General features: G+C 45.5%; 2 protein-coding genes across 2 annotated transcripts in view; both read left to right on the top strand.

Moving 5' to 3' along the window:
* map3k22 (mitogen-activated protein kinase kinase kinase 22) overlaps nt 1-10,003 on the top strand; it is a 64,866-nt gene extending 54,863 nt beyond the window's left edge. Inside the window, exons 15-18 of the mRNA XM_066642480.1 lie at nt 96-227; nt 2,296-2,425; nt 5,090-5,267; nt 5,467-10,003. Of these exons, the coding sequence (XP_066498577.1) occupies nt 96-227; nt 2,296-2,425; nt 5,090-5,267; nt 5,467-5,695 (669 nt within the window). The 3' untranslated portion in view covers nt 5,696-10,003. The remainder of the gene's footprint in view (nt 1-95; nt 228-2,295; nt 2,426-5,089; nt 5,268-5,466) is intronic.
* A 1,067-nt stretch (nt 10,004-11,070) lies between these two features.
* Nucleotides 11,071-20,740, top strand: cry-dash (cryptochrome DASH). Its single transcript, XM_066677480.1, has 14 exons — nt 11,071-11,383; nt 12,625-12,797; nt 13,757-13,850; nt 13,938-14,068; nt 15,829-15,974; nt 16,731-16,819; nt 16,906-16,979; nt 17,069-17,158; nt 17,412-17,491; nt 18,459-18,518; nt 18,610-18,767; nt 18,921-19,040; nt 19,152-19,328; nt 20,466-20,740. Exons 1-14 carry the CDS (start codon nt 11,321-11,323, stop codon nt 20,568-20,570), a joined length of 1,560 nt encoding a protein of 519 aa, XP_066533577.1. The 5' UTR covers nt 11,071-11,320; the 3' UTR covers nt 20,571-20,740.
* Nucleotides 20,741-20,841: the final 101 nt, after the last annotated feature.

The raw sequence follows: 20,841 nt of genomic DNA, 5'->3' as shown, positions 1-20,841 counted from the left end.
CTGCGTAATATCCGTACAAATACATTCACAGTCAACCAGACAAGGTCCAGCATCTCATCTTAACCCACTTGCTGTTTCTCTGTCTCCTTTTGAAGGAGGTGAATGCCCTGGAGTGTGAGGTTCAGCTGCTGAAGAACCTCCGTCATGAGCGGATCGTCCAGTACTATGGCTGCTTACGGGACCCTGGTCAGAGGAAGCTGTCTATCTTTGTGGAGTTCATGCCAGGGGTTTGTAAACTTCATTTCCACATTGAATTATGTCAAATGCACTGGAATTGTTACTGAAAAGAGAGTGCACAGTCTGTGTATATATAACCCTCTCCGTGTCAGCTGACACTTTAGTCAAGCAAGATTTAACCAGGACTGCCAGGGACTAGTCTGAGTGACCTCCTTATATTACCCCTGCACTTTTACATCAGAGGGCTCCAGCAATAAAAGCTTAAATTAAACAGAAACCCCCTTCACACCCACAGCGCACTGCGCCAGAAAGTGACCGCCTCTTCCCAGATATCGCAGCATGGCACAACAGCTCTGTTTTATGGGTCCATTTTCTTTTGTGAATAGCAGCTTTTAACAAGGACCGCCCCCTCTCAGCCTGCGTTTAATATCCGCACGGCTGCCCTGAGGCTGTGGTTTCACTGACTTACTCACGTGTGGAAAAATGGCGCATGTTTATGTTTGACCAAGGTCTCTGGCAACAGCGGGAGCCAAAGACTTTTAACATCAAATCCTCCATCTCCCACTCTGCTGCTCACTGATAAGAGGAAACAACAGCAGATGGATGGAGTTTAGAAAAGAAAGGAGTGTAAAAGATGGGAAAAGAGAAGAGGAGGAAGGAGTGTTAGTTTTGAGATTTGTGAATTGTTTGTCTCTTTCACGTCTGGGTGTTTTTTTTATTGTAGTGATGTCATTAGCGTGTGAAGAGCATTAGTGAGGTCAGGTACTGTCGGTGGGGTGTATGGCCCTTTAGCTAACACTTGGCATTGGGCAGTGGGGCCTTCAGCTCATGTGCAGCTACTCCATAGTGTCACTATTTTCTGTGGAGATTATACAAGCCGTGCATTCATCTGCGTCAACCCTGAATGTACTTTACAGGGGCTGAATGCACTAATTACACCCAATGTCTACAAACATTTGGACACACAGTGTATATGAATGTGTTCTGCGATGCTTGTTGAGGGCTTGTGTAGGGAGCTGCTGAGTGGACAGCAGGACTGTAGTGGAGTTTGCGTCACAGGTGTTTCTGGACATGGGCCTTGAGGAGACATTGTTTCCACCACACGAGATGAAAACAGGAAAGCTGAGGAAATGCAGGCTGCTTCAGCTTGTTTGGGTCAGAGTGTCGAAGAACACACACACACACACACACGTGTGAGTGAGGAGCCCACAGGGGAGCCATGTTTTGAGAATAGAAACGTCTCTGAGTCTGGACAATACCTCAAAACACTTCCAGTTTCATCCGAGTAAACAGATGGAAGCTGGCGTCCGCGTGAGAAACACAGAAACGAAGGACGCTCCTTTGGCACGTTCTGTTTGCACTTCAGCGCTGTCACAAAAACAATGTGTTGTGTTGTTATTTTAAACGATGACTCACTTTCTGCTGGAGTAAAGTGAGCTTATCCACCGCAGAATGGTGGACGGAGGTTTATGAGCTCATGCTCTCACAGCATTTCTTCTGAAACCAAGGGCATTAATAGGTGCTTGATCCCCTTCGCTGCAGGAACAGCCTCTACTCTTTTATGAAGGGTTTACACTTGATATTTGAACATTTCTGTGAGAGTTTGATGACATTTAGCCATGAGAGCATTAGCGAGGTCAGGCACTGATGTTGGGTTATAACTTAGTGCTGGGGCTGGATGTTTATACCCCTCTGACCCACGTGTGGCGCTAGGCTCGAGGATTGTAGGCTGCTCTACAGTGACCCCATGTGTTTAATACATTTCTACATTTTACATCAATTACTAAACGTTCTGTCGTAATGATAGTATTGTCTGTAACTAAGGATGCAGCAGTACATATGAATACAGCTCATAAAATCTGTTCCCTGATGTTGCCATGGTAACCGACCTTATAGCCCATAACCACAGAGCGCTGCAGAGTGCGATTTTACATCAGACAGTAATTCAGGATTCGGGAACGTTGGTCTAACTGCATATAAACCCTGTACTGCACACACACACACACACACACACACACACACACTGCCTGCTCAAAGTTTCCTGCCTCTCCCTGGGTGATGGTCACTCCCCTGGCATTGGTAAACGTTGAACGTGTTTGTACTTGTATTTGTGTCCAGGGCTCTATAAAAGACCAGCTGAAGGCGTATGGCGCTCTGACAGAGAAAGTGACCCGCAGATACACCAGGCAGATCCTACAGGGCGTCCATTACCTCCACAGCAACATGATTGTACACCGAGACATTAAAGGTAACGTCAGCTGGACACACTTTCAGAACGTAGTCCGTTAAAATCTTCCAACTGATAATGACACTATAATGTTTATCCAAATGTTTTTGCACAAAATGAAAGTCTCGTGGTTAGGGTTCACCAGGTTGTGAAAGATGAATTCTTTCTAAGCAGATGTTGCTTGGTTTTAAACACACTACTAAACGCTGGTAAAAATCCCATTCAAACTAATGAGGAGTTTCAGTGCAGAATCGAAACTGTAAACCGGATTTGACAAACTTGCTTGTGTGTTTTGTCAACACAAATGTATTCAAAATCCGTCCAGAGATGGAAGGACACCCTGCTGAGGGTGAGTTACTGCCTTGAGGCCTGTGAATCCACTGCAGCTCTAATCAGGTGGAAGTACTACAGCAGAATGAATGAACGAACGAACAAACGAATCAAAAAGTACTAGTAGTCAATACTAAATAATTAAAGTGTTTCTCATTGCATTGATTTTAGAGCGGCACAGTGGAGCAGCAGGTAGTGCCTCTGTCACAGCTCCAGGGTCCTGGAGGTTGTGGGTTCGGGTCCCGCTCCGGGTGACTGTCTGTGAGGAGTGTGGTGTGTTCTCTCTGTGTCTGCGTGGGTTTCCTCCGGGTGACTGTCTGTGAGGAGTGTGGTGTGTTCTCCCTGTGTCTGCGTGGGTTTCCTCCGGGTGACTGTCTGTGAGGAGTGTGGTGGGTTCTCTCTGTGTCTGCGTGGGTTTCCTCCGGGTGACTGTCTGTGAGGAGTGTGGTGTGTTCTCTCTGTGTCTGCGTGGGTTTCCTCCGGGTGACTGTCTGGGGGAGTGTGGTGTGTTCTCACGTTGGTAGGTGGATTGGAGACTCAAAAGTGTCTATAGGTGTGAGTGAATGTGCGAGTGTGTGTCGCCCTGTGAAGGACTGTCACCTTTAACTTGATTTTGTTCATTGGGGAAGTGCTTTTTCTCTGGTGTGGAATACAGTTTGGTGCATTTAGGCAGAGATAAACTTCTAGATGAACACAAAGTCTTGCATTGATAAACACATCTCTCTGTCATTCTAATACAGTGGAACCTCTACCTACGAACTTGATCTGTTCCGTGACCCGGTTCGTAAGTGGTAAAGTTCGTTTCTCGAGTCAGTTTTCCTCATTTAAAATAATGGTAAAGCAATTAATGCGTTCCAGCCCCCACCCCAAAAGTCACCATTTTGCACTGATATATGTTTACAACACTCTCAAATTAGTAAAAAAATACATGTAGCGTTACTAAAAATAAAAGAGAAATACAGTGGAAACAGTAATAAAAAAGAAATAATAAAGTTGTAAGTGGTTACACATCGCTACCTTGAAGACGTGACGACTGGCTGGAGGAGTAACACAGGCACTGGCTGTATGACGGGAGGTGGGGGGGGGGGGGGTAAATAACGGAGAGTAGACGGTGAATGTGGGGAGACGAAGCGTAGATACGGCTTAACTTAGCACGAATTTCAGTGTCTGCTATTTACACTAATGCTAAATTGCTAAAGCTACAATGTGCTAATCTTAAAAGCCCCACTCAAGTCTGGGGGGCGCTGGGAGACTCGCCTATTGGGGTCAGGGGCCATTTCCAGCCGCCGGCTCGGAGGGGGCTCGGGTTCGTTTCTAGAGTCGGGGTTCGTTGGTGGAGGCAAAAAATATTCAAATGCCCGGTTCGTATCTTGGAAAGTTCGTTAGTACAGGTTCCACTATAATTTCCAGTGATATCTCTGCTGCTGAATGTCCTGTATTTGGGGAAGTAGCTTTAATTTGGCGCCCGCTCTCTTGCATCAGACAACAGTACTCCCTTTAGGTCTCGCCAAAAAAAGCAGAAATGAAAAGCATGGCATTCCTTGGAGCGGTTGAGCAAAACTGTTTGGAACAATGAACGCTGCCCATGAGGCTAGTTATCCGTGTTTTTTTTTTTTACTTTTTGCGTGAATTGGCTAAACAGCCTCATAAATCATTTCGTGACCAGACGATCTTCACATCGCTTCCATTGCTCATGGTGTGATACGACTGGAGCCGAGCAGCTGACGCCAAAACAAACCTCAGACCTGTTTTTTATGATTTATGTGAGGAAGCGAGGCTTTAACATTCCCATAACTGACCAGACGCTCTCTGGAAATATCAACTGAAAGAAAGGAAAGAGAAAAGGAGAATTCAGCTTTCTTTCTCCTATTTTTCTTTCTTTCTTTCTTTCTTCCACTTCCTCCTCTGTTTCTCCCTCTTTCACTTTTCTGCTCAGTCCAGGATATTTATTATTTCTTTGGATATTTTCTCTCTCTCTCTCTCTCTCTCTCTCTCTCTCTCTTTCTCTCTCTCTCTCTCTCTCTCTCTCTCTTTCTCTCTCCCTCCCCTCCCTCTCTCTCTCTCTCTCTCTCCCCTTGTCTCCACTTCTGTTGGCAGTGCTGTGAGATGTTGAGGGTGTGGAGATTTTGTGGCTGGTATGAATTAGTCACTGCCCAAACAAGAGCAAATCTCACAGCACACTGCAGCACGGGGGATTCTCCCACAGAAAAATCACTCCAGCTGGAGGCCGGGGAAGAGGCAGACGTGTCTCAAGCCATGCGGCTGTATTCAGGCTGGACGTGTGTGTGTGTGTGTGTGTGTGTGTGTGTGTGTGTGTGTGTGTAAGTAACTGAATCTCCATGTGTCTCCACACAGGCGCTAACATACTGAGGGATTCCTTCGGAAACGTAAAGCTAGGAGACTTCGGAGCCAGTAAACGCATTCAGACCATCTGTATGTCCGGTACAGGAATAAAGTCAGTCACCGGCACCCCCTACTGGATGAGTCCAGAGGTCATCAACGGAGAGGGATACGGCCGCAAAGCTGACGTCTGGTAAAAAATAATGATATATATGTTCTCTGAATTATGACAAACTCAATACTGAACTGTCCCAGTGCATCAAACAATACAGTGATACACAACATGGAAGCATCATTAAACACGTCATACCACAAACATTAGCTAAAAATACCGCTCCAGTTTTGATGCACAATTTGCCAAACACTAATCCAGGTCTGTTGTTGTCTTCCAGGAGTGTGGCCTGCACGGTGGTGGAGATGCTTACTGAGAAGCCCCCCTGGGCTGAGTTTGAAGCGATGGCAGCCATTTTTAAAATCGCCACACAGCCCACCAAACCCGAGCTGCCGGAGGGCGTGTCGGACGCCTGCAGGGACTTCCTGCGGCAGGTCTTTGTGGAGGAGAAGTGGCGACCCACCGCAGAAGTGCTTCTCAGCCATCCCTTTGTCCAGGGGAGCTTCTGAAAGTTGCTGCAGGTCCAGAAGCGGACAGGGACAGTTAATCTGACCCACCGATAATCACCACTCTGCCTTCCAGGGTCCAGGGCATCCTGCAAAAAATCTCTTCAGCCCACTCAGAACAAAAGTAGTCCCTCAGGAGTCGGGGCTGCATATCTCAGACCACGCGATGCCCATACACACACACATACACACACAAACATTCAAGTCCTCTCTGGCCAGGCTACGCTGTGGCGGTATTGCTGCCTCTCTACGTCTGTGGTCTGAGGATCCATCTGTTAACACATTATTTGGTGGGAGACCACAGTTTGTTTACGTTACAAGCCCCAGAAACATTATCACACAGATTAAAGGTGAGGCGTTAAGTTCTCTGGCTGCAGTTGGAGAACCCACAGTGCGAGCGACCTGCTGCTGAAAGGTCTATGGGATTAGAAACCAGTTTGTCCAGAATAGAAATGATATCTTTTCACTGAGCCCCCTCCCCCCACTCCATAACCAGAGCAGTATAAAATGATCCTTAATAAAGCAGTGGAGTTTAACTCTAGTACTGGTTCCCCCTCGCCAGCGAGGCTTCAGGTTTTCTCTGCCTCATCGATAATCCTATAATCCAGCTCACAGTTGGCTTGACAATTAGCTAATGAGCTGGGTTAGTTTTGTTGGGACATGGAAAACTTGAACTTAAATTTTAATTCACTTAATTAAACTGGAAGGGGCGGCACGGTGGCGCAGCAGGTAGTGTCTCAGTCACACAGCTCCATGGCCCTGTCTCCGGGTGACTGTCTGTGAGGAGTGTGGTGTGTTCTCCCTGTGTCTGCGTGGGTTTCCTCCGGGTGACCGTCTGTGAGGAGTGTGGTGTGTTCTCTCTGTGTCTGCGTGGGTTTCTTCCGGGTGTCTGTCTGTGAGGAGTGTGGTGTGTTCTCCCTGTGTCTGCGTGGGTTTCCTCCGGGTGCTCTGGTTTCCTCCCACACTCCAAAAACACACGTTGGTAGGTGGGTTTGAGACTCAAAGGTGACCATAGGTGTGAGTGTGTGAGTGAATGTGTGACTGCCGCCCCCTTCAGGGTGTGTTCCCACCTTGCGCCCAGTGATTCCGGACCCACCGCCGCCCTGGATAAGGGTTACAGACAATAGATGAATGAATGATTAAACTGGAACTCTGTAATCTATGCAAATATTATTCAAACATACACATTTTCAAAAACATTAACTTTTCACCCCAGTTCATCTTCAAGGTTATTTTCCTTATCCCCAGATTTGTAAAAATTTCTTCCCATTTAGTAGTCGTCTCCTGTACCACCCTCTCATTGGTTCTCCTCTGATCTCACAAAGTGAAGGTGAACTCCTGCCTCGTCCGAGAGACTGAAGCCAGCCTGTGTTTTTTTTCAGGCTGCTGCTAAGACAAAGTCACTGAACAGTTTAGAGGGTCAGAGGAGAAGGCAAACTGCCCAGATCTGTCACATCAGCTAACAATCACGTATGCTAGCTTAGCACCAATGGGCCATGATGGGGAGAGGGGGGCATCTTACCCATCCAGAGGACAAGGCCAGTTGTGCTCTGTAGGACACCTGACCTTAGACAGCGTAGGCATCGCCGGGATTTGAATCTCTTAGTGAGTGTCACTGCGCAGTGTTTTCACCAGCATTCTGTAACATTTATTTTCATTTCATTCTCTGTACTGTTTCTAATCCCTGGACACTGATGGTTTAGATCTGGGCCTTAAGCCTTTAGAAGTCACACTCACTCTCTGAATGTGGGGTTCATTTTGGGGTGGACAAAGACTGAAATATGCATTCTGGTCAATGACTGTAAGTGATTAGCTTACAGCTAAAGTGTTTTCATTTCTGTGTGTTCTTTTATGTCCAAACCCCTGGCTTAAATAACCTTATGAATGTGGTGCCACTTCCTGAAGATGAAATTTGAAATTCAGTGCCATGCCTCGGGAACAGTGCTATGGCCAGCGCTTGTGGAGAGCATCCACTCGGGATGAGTCAAATACTCCGTTGAGTAATTTTTCTTAAGATTACTGTGCTTCATGGTTAGAATCTAACCAAGTAAAAAAGACACAGACCAGCACATGTACGACCGCCAAAGTGGTGAATGTGTAAGAGACACTCGTGCAGCTCTTTGAGACTGCGTCGTCCTCTCAGCTGATGAAGATTGTAGATGAAAATGATTTGTTTTCTATAAAGTTTTATACTTTTTTTTTTAATTTGATGTTTTTAAGCACTCGTAAATCAGTGAAGTCACTGTAAGATTAAGTCTCGCGGTTGAAAGACAAACTGCAGGAAAATCAGCTGAAATTTCAAAAAGCTATTTTTATAAAAATCATAAAAAAAGACATTTATTCCAGACGTTTGGAGGAAGGACCCGTTTTTGTATTGTTTTAAATGACATTTGAGCAATAGTCCGAATCTTTACGATGTTTTCAGTTCGGTCGTTTCCGTAGGAACGTGGTCACAGTGACAGAACCAACCAAAGAGAAAGTATTGTGTTTTTTATTATGATTATTATTATTATATTCAAGCATATTGTAACTTTTCTGACGCATATGCACTCGTACCTGGAGGATCTAGGGTTTTCCAGTTTTAGGAAACAGTGGTCTTTTATGGAATTTTTCAGCAAAGATTCCCTCTCCATGTTTTGTTAGAATTGGGAATGATATATTTGTTACGTCACTTTTTAATATAAAAACAGTGTAAACACGTCGGTGTGAATGTCTAAAGGGACACTTTGTTTAGTGCCTTCTCTGATGTTCCTTTTTACTGAAATTAGACCAGGCCTTTTTTTATCGCATTTAATGATGGAATGTGCATTAATTTGTCCTCATCCAGTTGGATCTCCGCTTCCTTCGTGTGTGGAGAGCAGGAATGATGCTGTGTTTTTAATGTATAAACAGCTACGGTGATTTTTAAACGAAAAAAGATTGTATTGTAAATACAGAGCTTATAGAAAGTATTGGCACCCTTTAAATAAATGGGTTTTTTAAACAAATATTTACTTTTTTACAGCGTTAAAGTACACTTTTACTATTATCATTAGTTTTGGTCCAAGGTTAAAAACAGTCCAGTCTTTTTCAGACTTCTTTATCCACTGTCTGTACGCAGTCCATTACCTCAAAGCACATGGTGTTGAACATCACTTGAATATTCCTCCAGTGACTGAGCTCATGAGTTAATGATAGGAGCTCAGTCCGAATCTGTTCTGAACGACATTGTGCTGATAAAGCTGGGTTCGGCTTCCTTGATTCCGTCGGGAACGGACTGAATTTGGTTGCAAGACCCTTCCTTCGGAATTAAAGCATGTATTAAACTGCTCCAGAGAAGGCTGGCCTTCTAAAGGAGATGATAATAAAATAACATATTGATCAGAGATTCACGTATTTCCTGCACCCACAGTAAAGCAAACCCACCTCAACACTCGGCCATACGTCCTGAAGAGTTTAGACAGCACTCTTAGTACATTCAGCTACATTAAGGTGCACCCACCGCTAAAGCACAAGCTGCACCATGCTCCATGGCACGTGTGGAATAGAGGGCTATTAAGCCACCTAACATTTGGTATTGAAGCAGTGTAAGTAGTCGATGTAGTTAGGGAACTCTACCTTAATCTTGGAACCATCACTCAACATCAGGAGAAGGCAAACTGCCCAGATCTGTCACATCAGCTAACAATCACCTATGCTAGCTTAGCACCAATGGGCCATGATGGGGAGAGGGGGCATCTTACCCATCCAGAGGACAAAGCCAGTTGTAAGTAGTCTATGTAGTTAGGGAACTCCACCTTAATCTTGGAACCATCACCCAACAGCCGTTCCTGACCTCAAAACAAATATATTTAGGTGACTGGATGCCATAAGATCTCCGCTGCCGATCTTCCAACATCTGGTTTAAATCCTTCCCCAGAGCAAACAAAGAGGGAAAATCCCTGTTAATCTAATTACGTTCAGAAGCTTGGTGTCGTATAGTGGATGTTTAAATGGAGGTCTCGTAATGTCTGTATTTTCTACATTGAGGCGTGTTATAATTTACACCACGTAAAGAATAATAAGGCCTCTGAACAGGGTGTCCAAACTTTCCGTAAGATCCGTAAACATTGTACTGCACTTTTTTATAAGACGTTTTATTATATTCAGAATACCTTAGTTACGTTATTACCAAAACTGTAGAGCTGGGTTTAGGGCTTCACAAAACACATGGAGTGGATAAAATGGAGTAAAAAGGCCTCTGTGGTTTTTGATTGAGGCTGAGAATGGACTGTTCTTCACTGCCTTGATGACAAAGCCTGAACACATTTATCCTCAAAGTGATTTTTTTGTGCACTTGAATAAATAAATTAAATGTTGAAAATCATATCTTTGGTAGTTATTTGTGCCTTTGAATCTAGTCACTAACAAATAAAACATTGTAAACAAAAGGCTGTCATTGGCGTTTTCATAAATGTAGCCATTAAACTAAACAACCATTTCTGAATTGTTTTATTTAACTGCAGGTAAATATTTTGTTTTTATATTTATGTAAATGTGGGGTGTATTTTGGGTGTTGGATCATTCTCAGCGCTGCAGTGACACTGACGTGGTGGTGGTGTGTTAGTGTGTGTTGTGCTGGTGTAGAGTGGATCAGACACAGCAGTGCTGCTGGAGTTTTTAAACCCCTCAGTGTCTGGACCGAGAACAGTCCACCGACCAAAAACATCCAGCCGACAGCGTCCTGTGTCACTGATGAAGGACTAGAGGACGAGCGACACACACTGTGCAGCGACAGATGAGCTACTGTCTCTGACTCTACATCTACAAGGTGGACCAACGAGGGAGGAGTGTCTCACAGAGTGGACAGAGAGTGGACACAGGGTTTAAAAACTCCAGCAGCACTGCTGTGTCTGATCCACTCCCAGATCATACCTGCTCTGTGATTGGTCCTGACCACGGAAAACAAAGTGAAAGAGCTCTAACAACGTATGCAGAGCAATAGGTGGACTAAAATCTGTAATTATAGAACTATAGAGTGCACTTGTAATGTAAATGGAGCTGATAAATGGACAGTGAGTGGAGAAATAAGGTTATATTTATGGCTAGTCAGTGGAAATAAATAAATAAAATACTGTATACACTTCAGGTAACTTGACGCCTGCTCGTGTGTGAACACGTGAACGCGCAGTGTTATGAGAGAGAGAGAGAGAGAGAGAGAGAGAGAGAGAGACAGAGAGAGAGACAGAGACTGAGAGAGACAGGGAGAGACAGAGAGAGAGGGAGAGAGAGAGAGACAGAGACAGAGACAGACAGAGAGACAGAGAGAGAGACAGAGACTGAGAGAGACAGAGAGAGAGGGAGAGACAGAGAGAGAGAGACAGAGACAGAGACAGACAGAGAGACAGAGACAGAGAGAGAGAGAGACAGAGAGAGAGACAGAGACTGAGAGAGACAGAGAGAGAGGGAGAGACAGAGAGAGAGAGACAGAGAGAGACAGAGACAGAGAGAGAGAGAGAGAGAGAGGGAGAGACAGAGAGAGAGAGACAGAGACAGAGAGAGACAGAGACAGAGAGAGAGAGAGAGAGAGAGGGAGAGACAGAGAGAGAGAGACAGAGACAGAGAGAGACAGAGACAGAGAGAGAGAGAGAGAGAGAGAGAGAGAGAGATATGGCTTCATCTCGGACCATCGTCTGTTTACTCAGAAATGACCTGCGCCTTCACGACAATGAGGTAAACACGAAGTTCAATTCTCCAGGACGTTCCGTTCCACCTTAAATGTTGCGGTAACTGGTAAATGCAGCACTTAAGGTGGAACAGAACATTCGCGTACCCGTAACCTCACTATTTAAGGTGGAACGGCACATTCGAAAAGAAGATGGGGATTAAGAAGTAAACACTTTCACAAGATACCGACGTAGTGCGGTGACAGTCTGTACACACTATTTAAGGTGGACCGGAACAAGTCTGCTCTAACTCTGAACGTGTCGAGTGCTTAAACTTATATATTTCACACCGCAGGCAGAGCCGGATCATTTAAACCAGACTTCAGGACTGAGCTTAGTTTAGTTTCACCACTTTAACCAAATCCAACGGTGTGAATCCATTATCCCGTGTTTCCAACTTCAGTTTATGAAACACGTACACGTTGGAACAGTACGTACTGGTTTTCATTGGCTATTACGTTAGTGGGCGGGGCTTTTGTAACATGACCAAATGTTTCTAGTGAATTCTGCTATTTAAGGTGCACCCTTTGCTGATTGTCAGTTTTCCCAGTAAACAAGGAGCGTCACTGGACGTTCAAAATAGGTCTAAAAGTAGTCTGTCCGTCAAGGACATATTATAAACGTCAATGGACGTCCAAAATCCATCTTAATAAGTTAGTTAAGTGGTGACCAATCGATAACGTCAGTGGACGTCCAAAACACGTTTTATACAAGTAATTTATTTCAGGACCAATTAATAACGTCAATGGACGTCCAAAATACGTCTAATAGTCGTCTTTTCACTGTCTGTGTTTGGACGTCTTTTCAACTTTCATTTTCAACCTTAAGAGAACGTTGATTAGACGGCAGTCATTACGTTATTTCAACGTTGAATCAACGGCTAATTGTTTACTGGGTTATACTCAGTTTGTGTAATGTTCGTTTAAAAGCAGTGACCTAAAAAATGGATGCTCTAGAGCAACGGTACATGAGCCTAAAAGCACCATGACCAATGCCTATAGTCGGCTAGAGGGGTGTAAAACATCTTGCATTGGGCGGTGGAAGCCATTGATCTGTATTCTCCACCCAGTACCTCGTCACGTCCAAGTTCCAACATCTTTCTGTAAAAACTAGAAACGTACAAGCAGCCGCAGAACTGAAAGGAGACCAGTTCCATAATAATACCCTTCATTTCAGGACATTTTTTGGAGAAGCACTTGTTCGGAAGCCTTTGAACAACTAAATAGACATTTTCCTTAATTCCCTCAGGTTTTCCACTGGGCGCAGAAGAACGCAGATTATATAGTTCCTCTGTACTGCTTCGACCCTCGTCACTACCTGGGCACTCATCATTTTAACTTCCCCAAAACTGGCCCCTTCCGCCTGCGCTTCCTCCTGGACAGTGTAAAGGACCTTAGAGCCTTGCTTAAGAAGAAGGGCAGGTAAACAATAGGTTAAAACATACATCTATCTACTGGAGAGAGGTCTTTCTGGGTTTGTTGAGCTCTACATACACCTTTCTAAGTATAAGATGGGTTTATAAAATACTGGACATCTTCACAAATTATAAGAAAGGCATGAAGACAGATGGGGCGGCACAGTGTCGCAGGTTAGTGTCGCAGTCACACAGCTCCAGGGGCTTGGAGGTTGTGGGTTCAATTCCCGCTCCGGGTGACTGTCTCTGAGGAGTGTGGTGTGTTCTCCCTGTGTCTGTGTGGGTTTCCTCCGGGTGACTGTCTGTGAGGAGTGTGGTGTGTTCTCCCTGTGTCTGCGTGGGTTTCCTCCGGGTGACTGTCTGTGAGGAGTGTGGTGTGTTCTCCCTGTGTCTGTGTGGGTTTCCTCCGGGTGACTGTCTGTGAGGAGTGTGGTGTGTTCTCCCTGTGTCTGTGTGGGTTTCCTCCGGGTGACTGTCTGTGAGGAGTGTGGTGTGTTCTCCCTGTGTCTGCGTGGGTTTCCTCCGGGTGACTGTCTGTGAGGAGTGTGGTGTGTTCTCCCTGTGTCTGCGTGGGTTTCCTCCGGGTGCTCCGGTTTCCTCCCACGCTCCAACAACACACTTTGGTAGGTGGATTGGCGACTCAAAAGTGTCTATAGGTGTGAGTGAATGTGTGTGTGTCGCCCTGTGAAAGACTGGCGCCCCCTCCAGGGTGTGTTCCTGCCTTGCGCCCAATGATTCCAGGTAGGCTCTGGACCCACCGCGACCCTGAACTGGATAAGGGTTACAGATAATGAATGAATGAATGAAGACAGATTTAGATTCAGACCAAAACAAACATATAGCTGCATATTGAAAAGGTCAAATGCTGTCTAAAGCACTAACTAGACTTTGGGACAAGGCTGTTACACTGTACTCACATCACTCACTGTTAACGTGAGCCGTATTTCTGTGTCGCTCTGGGTGCAGTAATCTAATAGTCAGACGAGGAAAGCCTGGAGATGTAGTGAGTGACTTGATCAAGCAGCTGGGTTCCGTCAGCGCTGTGGTCTTTCAGGAAGAGGTGAGTTCATACGGAATATTTCAGCCTTCATTACACTATAACTGTTATAACTGTGATGCTTTTCTCATTGTTGATGTTGTGTAAAAGGTGACCTCAGAAGAAAAGAGAGTGGAGAAGGAGGTGAAGCAGGTTTGCTCCCAAAATAAGGTTGAAGTTCAGACTTTTTGGGGCTCCACGTTGTACCACAGAGATGACCTCCCTTTCTGCCACATCGGAGGGTATTATATCACATTCTTACTGTTACAATTTAAAATATTCATTTGTTTTGCCTGTTGTTTATTTTTAAATGTGTGCTTTTAAACGGTGCCTCTATTGTTTGTACGTTTAGTTTTAAAGTGAGGTGCCTATGTTTTCACACAACTACATACAGTCACTTATAACAGGTTTACCCATGTGTTATTAATAATACAGCTGTTCTGCTTTTTATAACTGCAAGTCTTTATGTCTAAAAGTAGCTTTACCGTCTTGACAAAGCCTGTGGATGGTCACTGTGGTGCTACATCGTACTTAGGATTATATAGAACTTAAAGAAATGTGTGTAGCAGCTAAAAACAAAGAAACTCACAAAAATAAAATCTAAATTACACTGAAATGTTCCAGTCCTAATGCACCATTTAATTTAATCTAATAACATTTGATGTATTTAAATATCGATTATATCTTGTGAATAGATGATGTGGTGCTAGTAAAGACACCTCCGATATAAACTATAAAACTATAAAAACCTAGATATAACAGTAGTTTATTTGATGATACAAGTCCAGTGTGACTTTGGCTTTCATCACTACATTTACATTTATGCATTTGGCAGATGCTTTTATCCAAAGCGACTCACAAAAGAGGATCTAACATTCGAACTACAGCACAATTTATACAAAGTACCTTACATTGAGTGCAATAAGCAGGAAGTGATAAGTGCATTAAAGAAAGACTTTCAGAGATACTCTCAGAAGAGCTGGGTTTTCAATGATTTCTTGAATGCGGAGAGGGTTCCTGTTGCTCTGATGGTGCTTGGAAGCTCGTTCCACCAGCGTGGTACCAGAGATGAGAATAGCCTCGACTGACCTGTACGGGGGGTTGGTCGTGTTAGTAGGCGCTCCTTTGAGGAACGGAGAGGGCGGGCGCTAACGTATGGTTTTAAGAGTCTATTGAGGAAGATGGGAGCAGAACCAGTGAACACTCTGAAGGCCATCATTAGTGATTTGAATTTGATGCGAGCAGCTAAGGGTAGCCAATGCAGCTCAACTAATAGGGGTGTGACATGTGCTCTTTTAGGCGTGCTGCAGCATTCTGGATCATCTGTAGCGGTCTCACAGCACAGGCCGGAAGACCTGTCAGGAGGGCGCTGCAATAGTCTAGACGGGAGATTACTAACGTCTGAACGAGGAGCTGTGTTGTGTGTTGAGTTAGGTATGGCCTAATCTTCCTGATGTTGAATAGGGAGAAGCAGCACGATGGAGCTACAGCGGTAATGTGATCTGTGAAGGTCAGCTGGTCATCAACCATGACACCCAGGTTTCTTACAGCCTTGGTGGGAGCCACTGATAGGGACCCTAGCTTGATGCTGATGTTGAGTCACTATTACTCCTTGCATGTTACAGTGGTCTGTCGTTATCTTCCTCAGTGATCATGACTATATTTCCACTGTGTGGTGTCACAGAGACAGAGATGGGTTCCCTTTTTGAGATGTGGTTCCTCAATCTTCATTCCTTTTGTTTACTGTGTTTATGTTTGTCACGTCACGTCTGACACTCAGGCCTAGATTAAAGTACATACATGAAATACAGAAATGAAACGTCCATTAATCACTGAATGTAATCCAATTTCCAGAAAGACTTCATTTCTACATTTGAGGCCCTTTACTTGAGTGTGATTATTATGCACTTTGACGGGAGACAAATGAGTTTAAATTAAAGTTCAGGAGTGAGAGAGTGTAAATGTAACTATTAATACAGACTCTACTGCTTCTCTCTGACAGGCTGCCGGATGTGTACACCGCATTTAGAAAAGCAGTAGAAGCACAGAGCAGAGTGAGACCTGTGCTTCATTCAGAAAACATCAGACCTCTCCCTCCAGGCCTCCAGGAGGGCGCCATTCCTACGTTTGATGACCTGGAACAGACAGGTGATTTTTTTTAGGATTGTAAACTTATATTTGGGCGTCACAGTGGAGCAGCAGGTAGGTGTCGCAGTCACACAGCTCCAGGGTCCTGTCTGTGAGGAGTGTGGTGTGTTCTCCCTGTGTCTGCGTGGGTTTCCTCCGGGTGACTGTCTGTGAGGAGTGTGGCGTGTTCTCCCTGTGTCTGCGTGGGTTTCCTCCGGGTGACTGTCTGTGAGGAGTGTGGTGTGTTCTCCCTGTGTCTGCGTGGGTTTCCTCCGGGTGACTGTCTGTGAGGAGTGTGGTGTGTTCTCCCTGTGTCTGCGTGGGTTTCCTCCGGGTGACTGTCTGTGAGGAGTGTGGTGTGTTCTACCTGTGTCTGCGTGGGTTTCCTCCGGGTGACTGTCTGTGAGGAGTGTGGTGTGTTCTACCTGTGTCTGCGTGGGTTTCCTCCGGGTGACTGTCTGTGAGGAGTGTGATGTGTTCTCTCTGTGTCTGTGTGGGTTTCCTCCGGGTGCTCCGGTTTCCTCCCACAGTCCAAAAACACACGTTGGTAGGTGGATTGGAGACTCAAAAGTGTCCGTAGGTATGCGTGTGTGACAGAATGTGTGTCACCCTGTGAAGGACTGGCGCCCCCTCCAGGGTGTATTCTCACCTTCCATCAGGTGCTTCGTATCTGTAATGAGCTGACAGTCCGTTAACTACAGCATATCAAACTAAAGCAGCATGTTTGAAGAGCTGTGAGAATTATCAACTGATGACTGCGGTGGAATTTCGTTACAGAGCCGCTAGATGACCCCCGTTCTGCTTTTCCGTGTCGAGGCGGAGAGAGTGAAGCACTTGCTAGGCTCCAACATTACTTCTGGGACACAGTAAGTCTTTTACGCTTTTTTCAAAGATATAAATATTCAGATAATGTTGATAAAGGCTTCGTATGGGTCCTCTTTCTCCTGAACAGAATGCTGTTGCTGCTTATAAAGAGACTCGGAATCGCTTGATTGGAGTCGACTACTCCACAAAGTTTGCACCTTGGTCAGTGGAACTAACTTCCTTCACTGTGTTTTTACTGTTCTTCTCAAGTAAAAGAAGTTAAAATGTAAATGTGACCTGTTCTGCTGCAGGCTGGCTGTGGGCTGCATATCTCCGAGGTACATTTATGAACAGATCAAGAAGTACGAGGCAGAGAGAACGGCCAATCAGAGCACTTACTGGTGAGAGACTGTAGAGACAAAATGTCTGATTAATTCATCATAAATGTAAGTAAATCTCAAACATTCAGATGCTTTTAAACATCATTGCACTGTCACCGTGAGTGAGAACTAGAGAAGGACCTCTTTACTGCTGTTGTAATTGAATGACGTTAGTAAATGAATAGATGTCGGAGAGAGCGAGATGTTGGACCTCCTGTCAGACCCGTGGAGTCAGGTTACAGTGTGTTACAACCTCTTAATGTCATTGTTTCAGGGTGATATTTGAACTGCTTTGGAGAGATTACTTCAGATTTGTGGCTATGAAATACAGAGATCGCATATTTCACTTCAACGGTGAGAGACTTTCCCACTTCCTTCAGAAAAGTTCAAATATGAATTTGATGAAAAACATAAGGGCGGCACGGTGGAGCAGCAGGTAGTGTGTCGCAGTCACACAGTTCCAGGGGCCTGGAGGTCGTGGGTTCGATTCCTGCTCCGGGTGACTGTCTGTGAGGAGTGTGGTGTGTTCTCCCTGTGTCTGTGTGGGTTTCCTCCAGGTGACTGTCTGTGAGGAGTGTGGTGTGTTCTCCCTGTGTCTGCGTGGGTTTCCTCCGGGTGACTGTCTGTGAGGAGTGTGGTGTGTTTTCCCTGTGTCTGCGTGGGTTTCCTCCGGGTGACTGTCTGTGAGGAGTGTGGTGTGTTCTCCCTGTGTCTGCGTGGGTTTCCTCCGGGTGACTGTCTGTGAGGAGTGTGGTGTGTTTTCCCTGTGTCCGCGTGGGTTTTCTCCGGGTGCTCCGGTTTCCTCCCACAGTCCAAAAACACACGTTGGTAGGTGGATTGGTGACTCAAAAGTGTCCGTAGGTGTGAGTGTGTGAGTGAATGTGTGTGTCTGTGTTGCCCTGTGAAGGACTGGCGCCCTCTCCAGGTAGGCTCTGGACCCACCGCCACCCTGAACTGGATAAGGGTTACAGACAATGAATGAATGAAAAACATAAGTGCAGTTGATTCAGAATTAGAAAGTTGCTCAACACAGAGAATAAAAGGTTTGGCGAAATTAACTGCAGATACACCTTCTTTTTACTTTTGCCAGAAATGTCCTTATGATTAAATAACTGTTTTTTCTGAATTTATTATACGTTTTAAAAGCTGTAATTGCAGGGATTTTTAAAAAATTCTCAGAATCAGGAATTATAATTAAACCTGTAAATATAACATTAACCCCCCCCCCCTTTTTTTTACACAAGTCTTTATATATAATTCCTGTGAATATTCTCGTTCTACTGTGTTTATAAACGGAGTGTGATTTGTTTTTATCTGTAAGGTCTCCAGGACAAACACGTGGCCTGGAAGACAGACATGGAGCTGTTCAATGCGTGGAAAGGTACCGTTTGTCTCTTGATGAATGTGTAATGCTGAGAGTGTAATCCTTCTCCACAGAAAGCTGAACAACATCTGTCCTGTGTGTTCCCCAGAGGGCAGGACCGGGGTGCCGTTTGTGGACGCTAACATGAGAGAGCTCTGTCTGACCGGCTTCATGTCCAACAGGGGGCGGCAGAACGTCGCTAGTTTTCTCACCAAAGACCTCGGGCTGGACTGGAGGCTCGGAGCTGAGTGGTTTGAATACTTACTGGTGAGGAACGTGCTCTGTTCTCTTCTGTTTTCTGAAGTACTGATATCTCCTACTCTTTGAGGCTCTCTTATCTTCTGGAGCTTTTTTTTTTGTGGTTCTCTTATCTTCTATTCTCTGTGGTTCTCTGAGTTTCTATATTTTCCTGAAGTGCAGGTGGACTACGATGTGTGCAGTAACTATGGCAACTGGTTGTACAGTGCCGGAGTAGGAAATGACCCGAGAGAAAACAGGAAATTCAACATGATCAAGCAGGCGCTGGACTATGACAGTAATGTAGGTGTTGTAGCAGTAATCTCGGACTAATCTGTATCAGATACACTCAACCTAGACCACATGTACTCATGAATGTGACCGCTGTTAAAGTTTCTGTATGTGTTCATGTAGGGAGAATATGTGAGGCTTTGGGTGCCTGAGCTGAAGAGCATTATGGGAGGAGACGTTCACACCCCATGGACGCTGAGCAGCTCCTCACTGACCCACGCAGAGGTGGTTCTCGACAAGACGTATCCGTCCCCCATCGTCAAAGCGCCTGAGTGGAGTCGCCATGTTAACAAGAAACCAGTGAGGAATTAATTCATGGCTCTGTCACGGCTTTCACAACGGATTTATCCCCTTTAAACACAGGCTTAATATGCAGTTATTTACATAAAACCAATTCAGAGATCGATGGGCGGCACGGTGGTGCAGCAGGTAGTTGTCGCAGTCACACAGCTCCAGGGGCCTGGTTGTGGGTTCGATTCCCACTCCAGGTGACTGTCTGTGAGGAGTGTGGTGTGTTCTCTCTGTGTCTGTGTGGGTTTCCTCCGGGTGACTGTCTGTGAGGAGTGTGGTGTGTTCTCCCTGTGTCTGCGTGGGTTTCCTCCGGGTGACTGTCTGTGAGGAGTGTGGCGTGTTCTCCCTGTGTCTGCGTGGGTTTCCTTCGGGTGACTGTCTGTGAGGAGTGTGGCGTGTTCTCCCTGTGTCTGCGTGGGTTTCCTCCGGGTGACTGTCTGTGAGGAGTGTGGCGTGTTCTCCCTGTGTCTGCGTGGGTTTCCTCCGGGTGACTGTCTGTGAGGAGTGTGGCGTGTTCTCCCTGTGTCTGCGTGGGTTTCCTCCGAGTGACTGTCTGTGAGGAGTGTGGCGTGTTCTCCCTGTGTCTGCGTGGGTTTCCTCCGGGTGACTGTCTGTGAGGAGTGTGGCGTGTTCTCCCTTGTGTCTGCGTGGGTTTCCTCCGGGTGACTGTCTGTGAGGAGTGTGGTGTGTTCTACCAGTGTCCGCGTGGGTTTCCTCCGGGTGACTGTCTGTGAGGAGTGTGGTGTGTTCTACCAGTGTCCGCGTGGGTTTCCTCCGGGTGCTCCGATTTCCTCCCACAGTCCCAAAACACACGTTGGTAGGTGGATTGGCGACTCAAAAATGTCCATAGGTGTGAGTGAATGTGTGTGTGTCTGTGTTGCCCTGTGAAGGACTGGCGCCCACTCCAGGGTGTATTCCAGCCTTGCACCCAATGATTCCAGGTAGGCTCTGGACCCACCGCGACCCTGAACTGGATAAGGGTAACCTTTAGGATTTCAACCCACAATCTGAGTTCTACAAGACAGCTATAGTTCAGTGGTGCTTTTCTACGTTCTATAAATCTCACCCAACCTACGAGTCAGTGACTGTCAGTAATGAGGAGGTTGTTTTCATGTAGTTAACAATATTTTTATTCATTTGTTTCAGTCTGGTGCAGCCTTTTCAAGAAGGAAGAAGGGGCCGTCCCATACGCCACGACAGCACAGAGACAGAGGCCTCGACTTCTACTTCTCCAAGAGCAAGGGTCTCTGATGAATTCTGAAGATAATCCTGTTCTTCAGAGTCACCAGTCTGTTACATGTTCCTTTTTTCCTCTTTTGGGTGTTGTACTGTCGTTGTTACCAGGCAGATACGTGTAAATAAAAGAAGACGGATGTTGTAATACTGAAATCTGCTCCTTTATATTGCACAGTGACAAAACCTGACATAGAGGGTATATGATTTAAAGATGACTTGTTTATTAACAGTTTATTAACAGGCAACAGCTCTTAGCTCAGGATTTTCCTTCAGTTTTCGTAAAGTC

Source organism: Hoplias malabaricus, chromosome 1 (genome assembly GCF_029633855.1).
Source record: "Hoplias malabaricus isolate fHopMal1 chromosome 1, fHopMal1.hap1, whole genome shotgun sequence".
NCBI lineage: Eukaryota > Metazoa > Chordata > Actinopteri > Characiformes > Erythrinidae > Hoplias > Hoplias malabaricus.
This window is presented reverse-complemented; position numbering and strand designations above follow the sequence as displayed.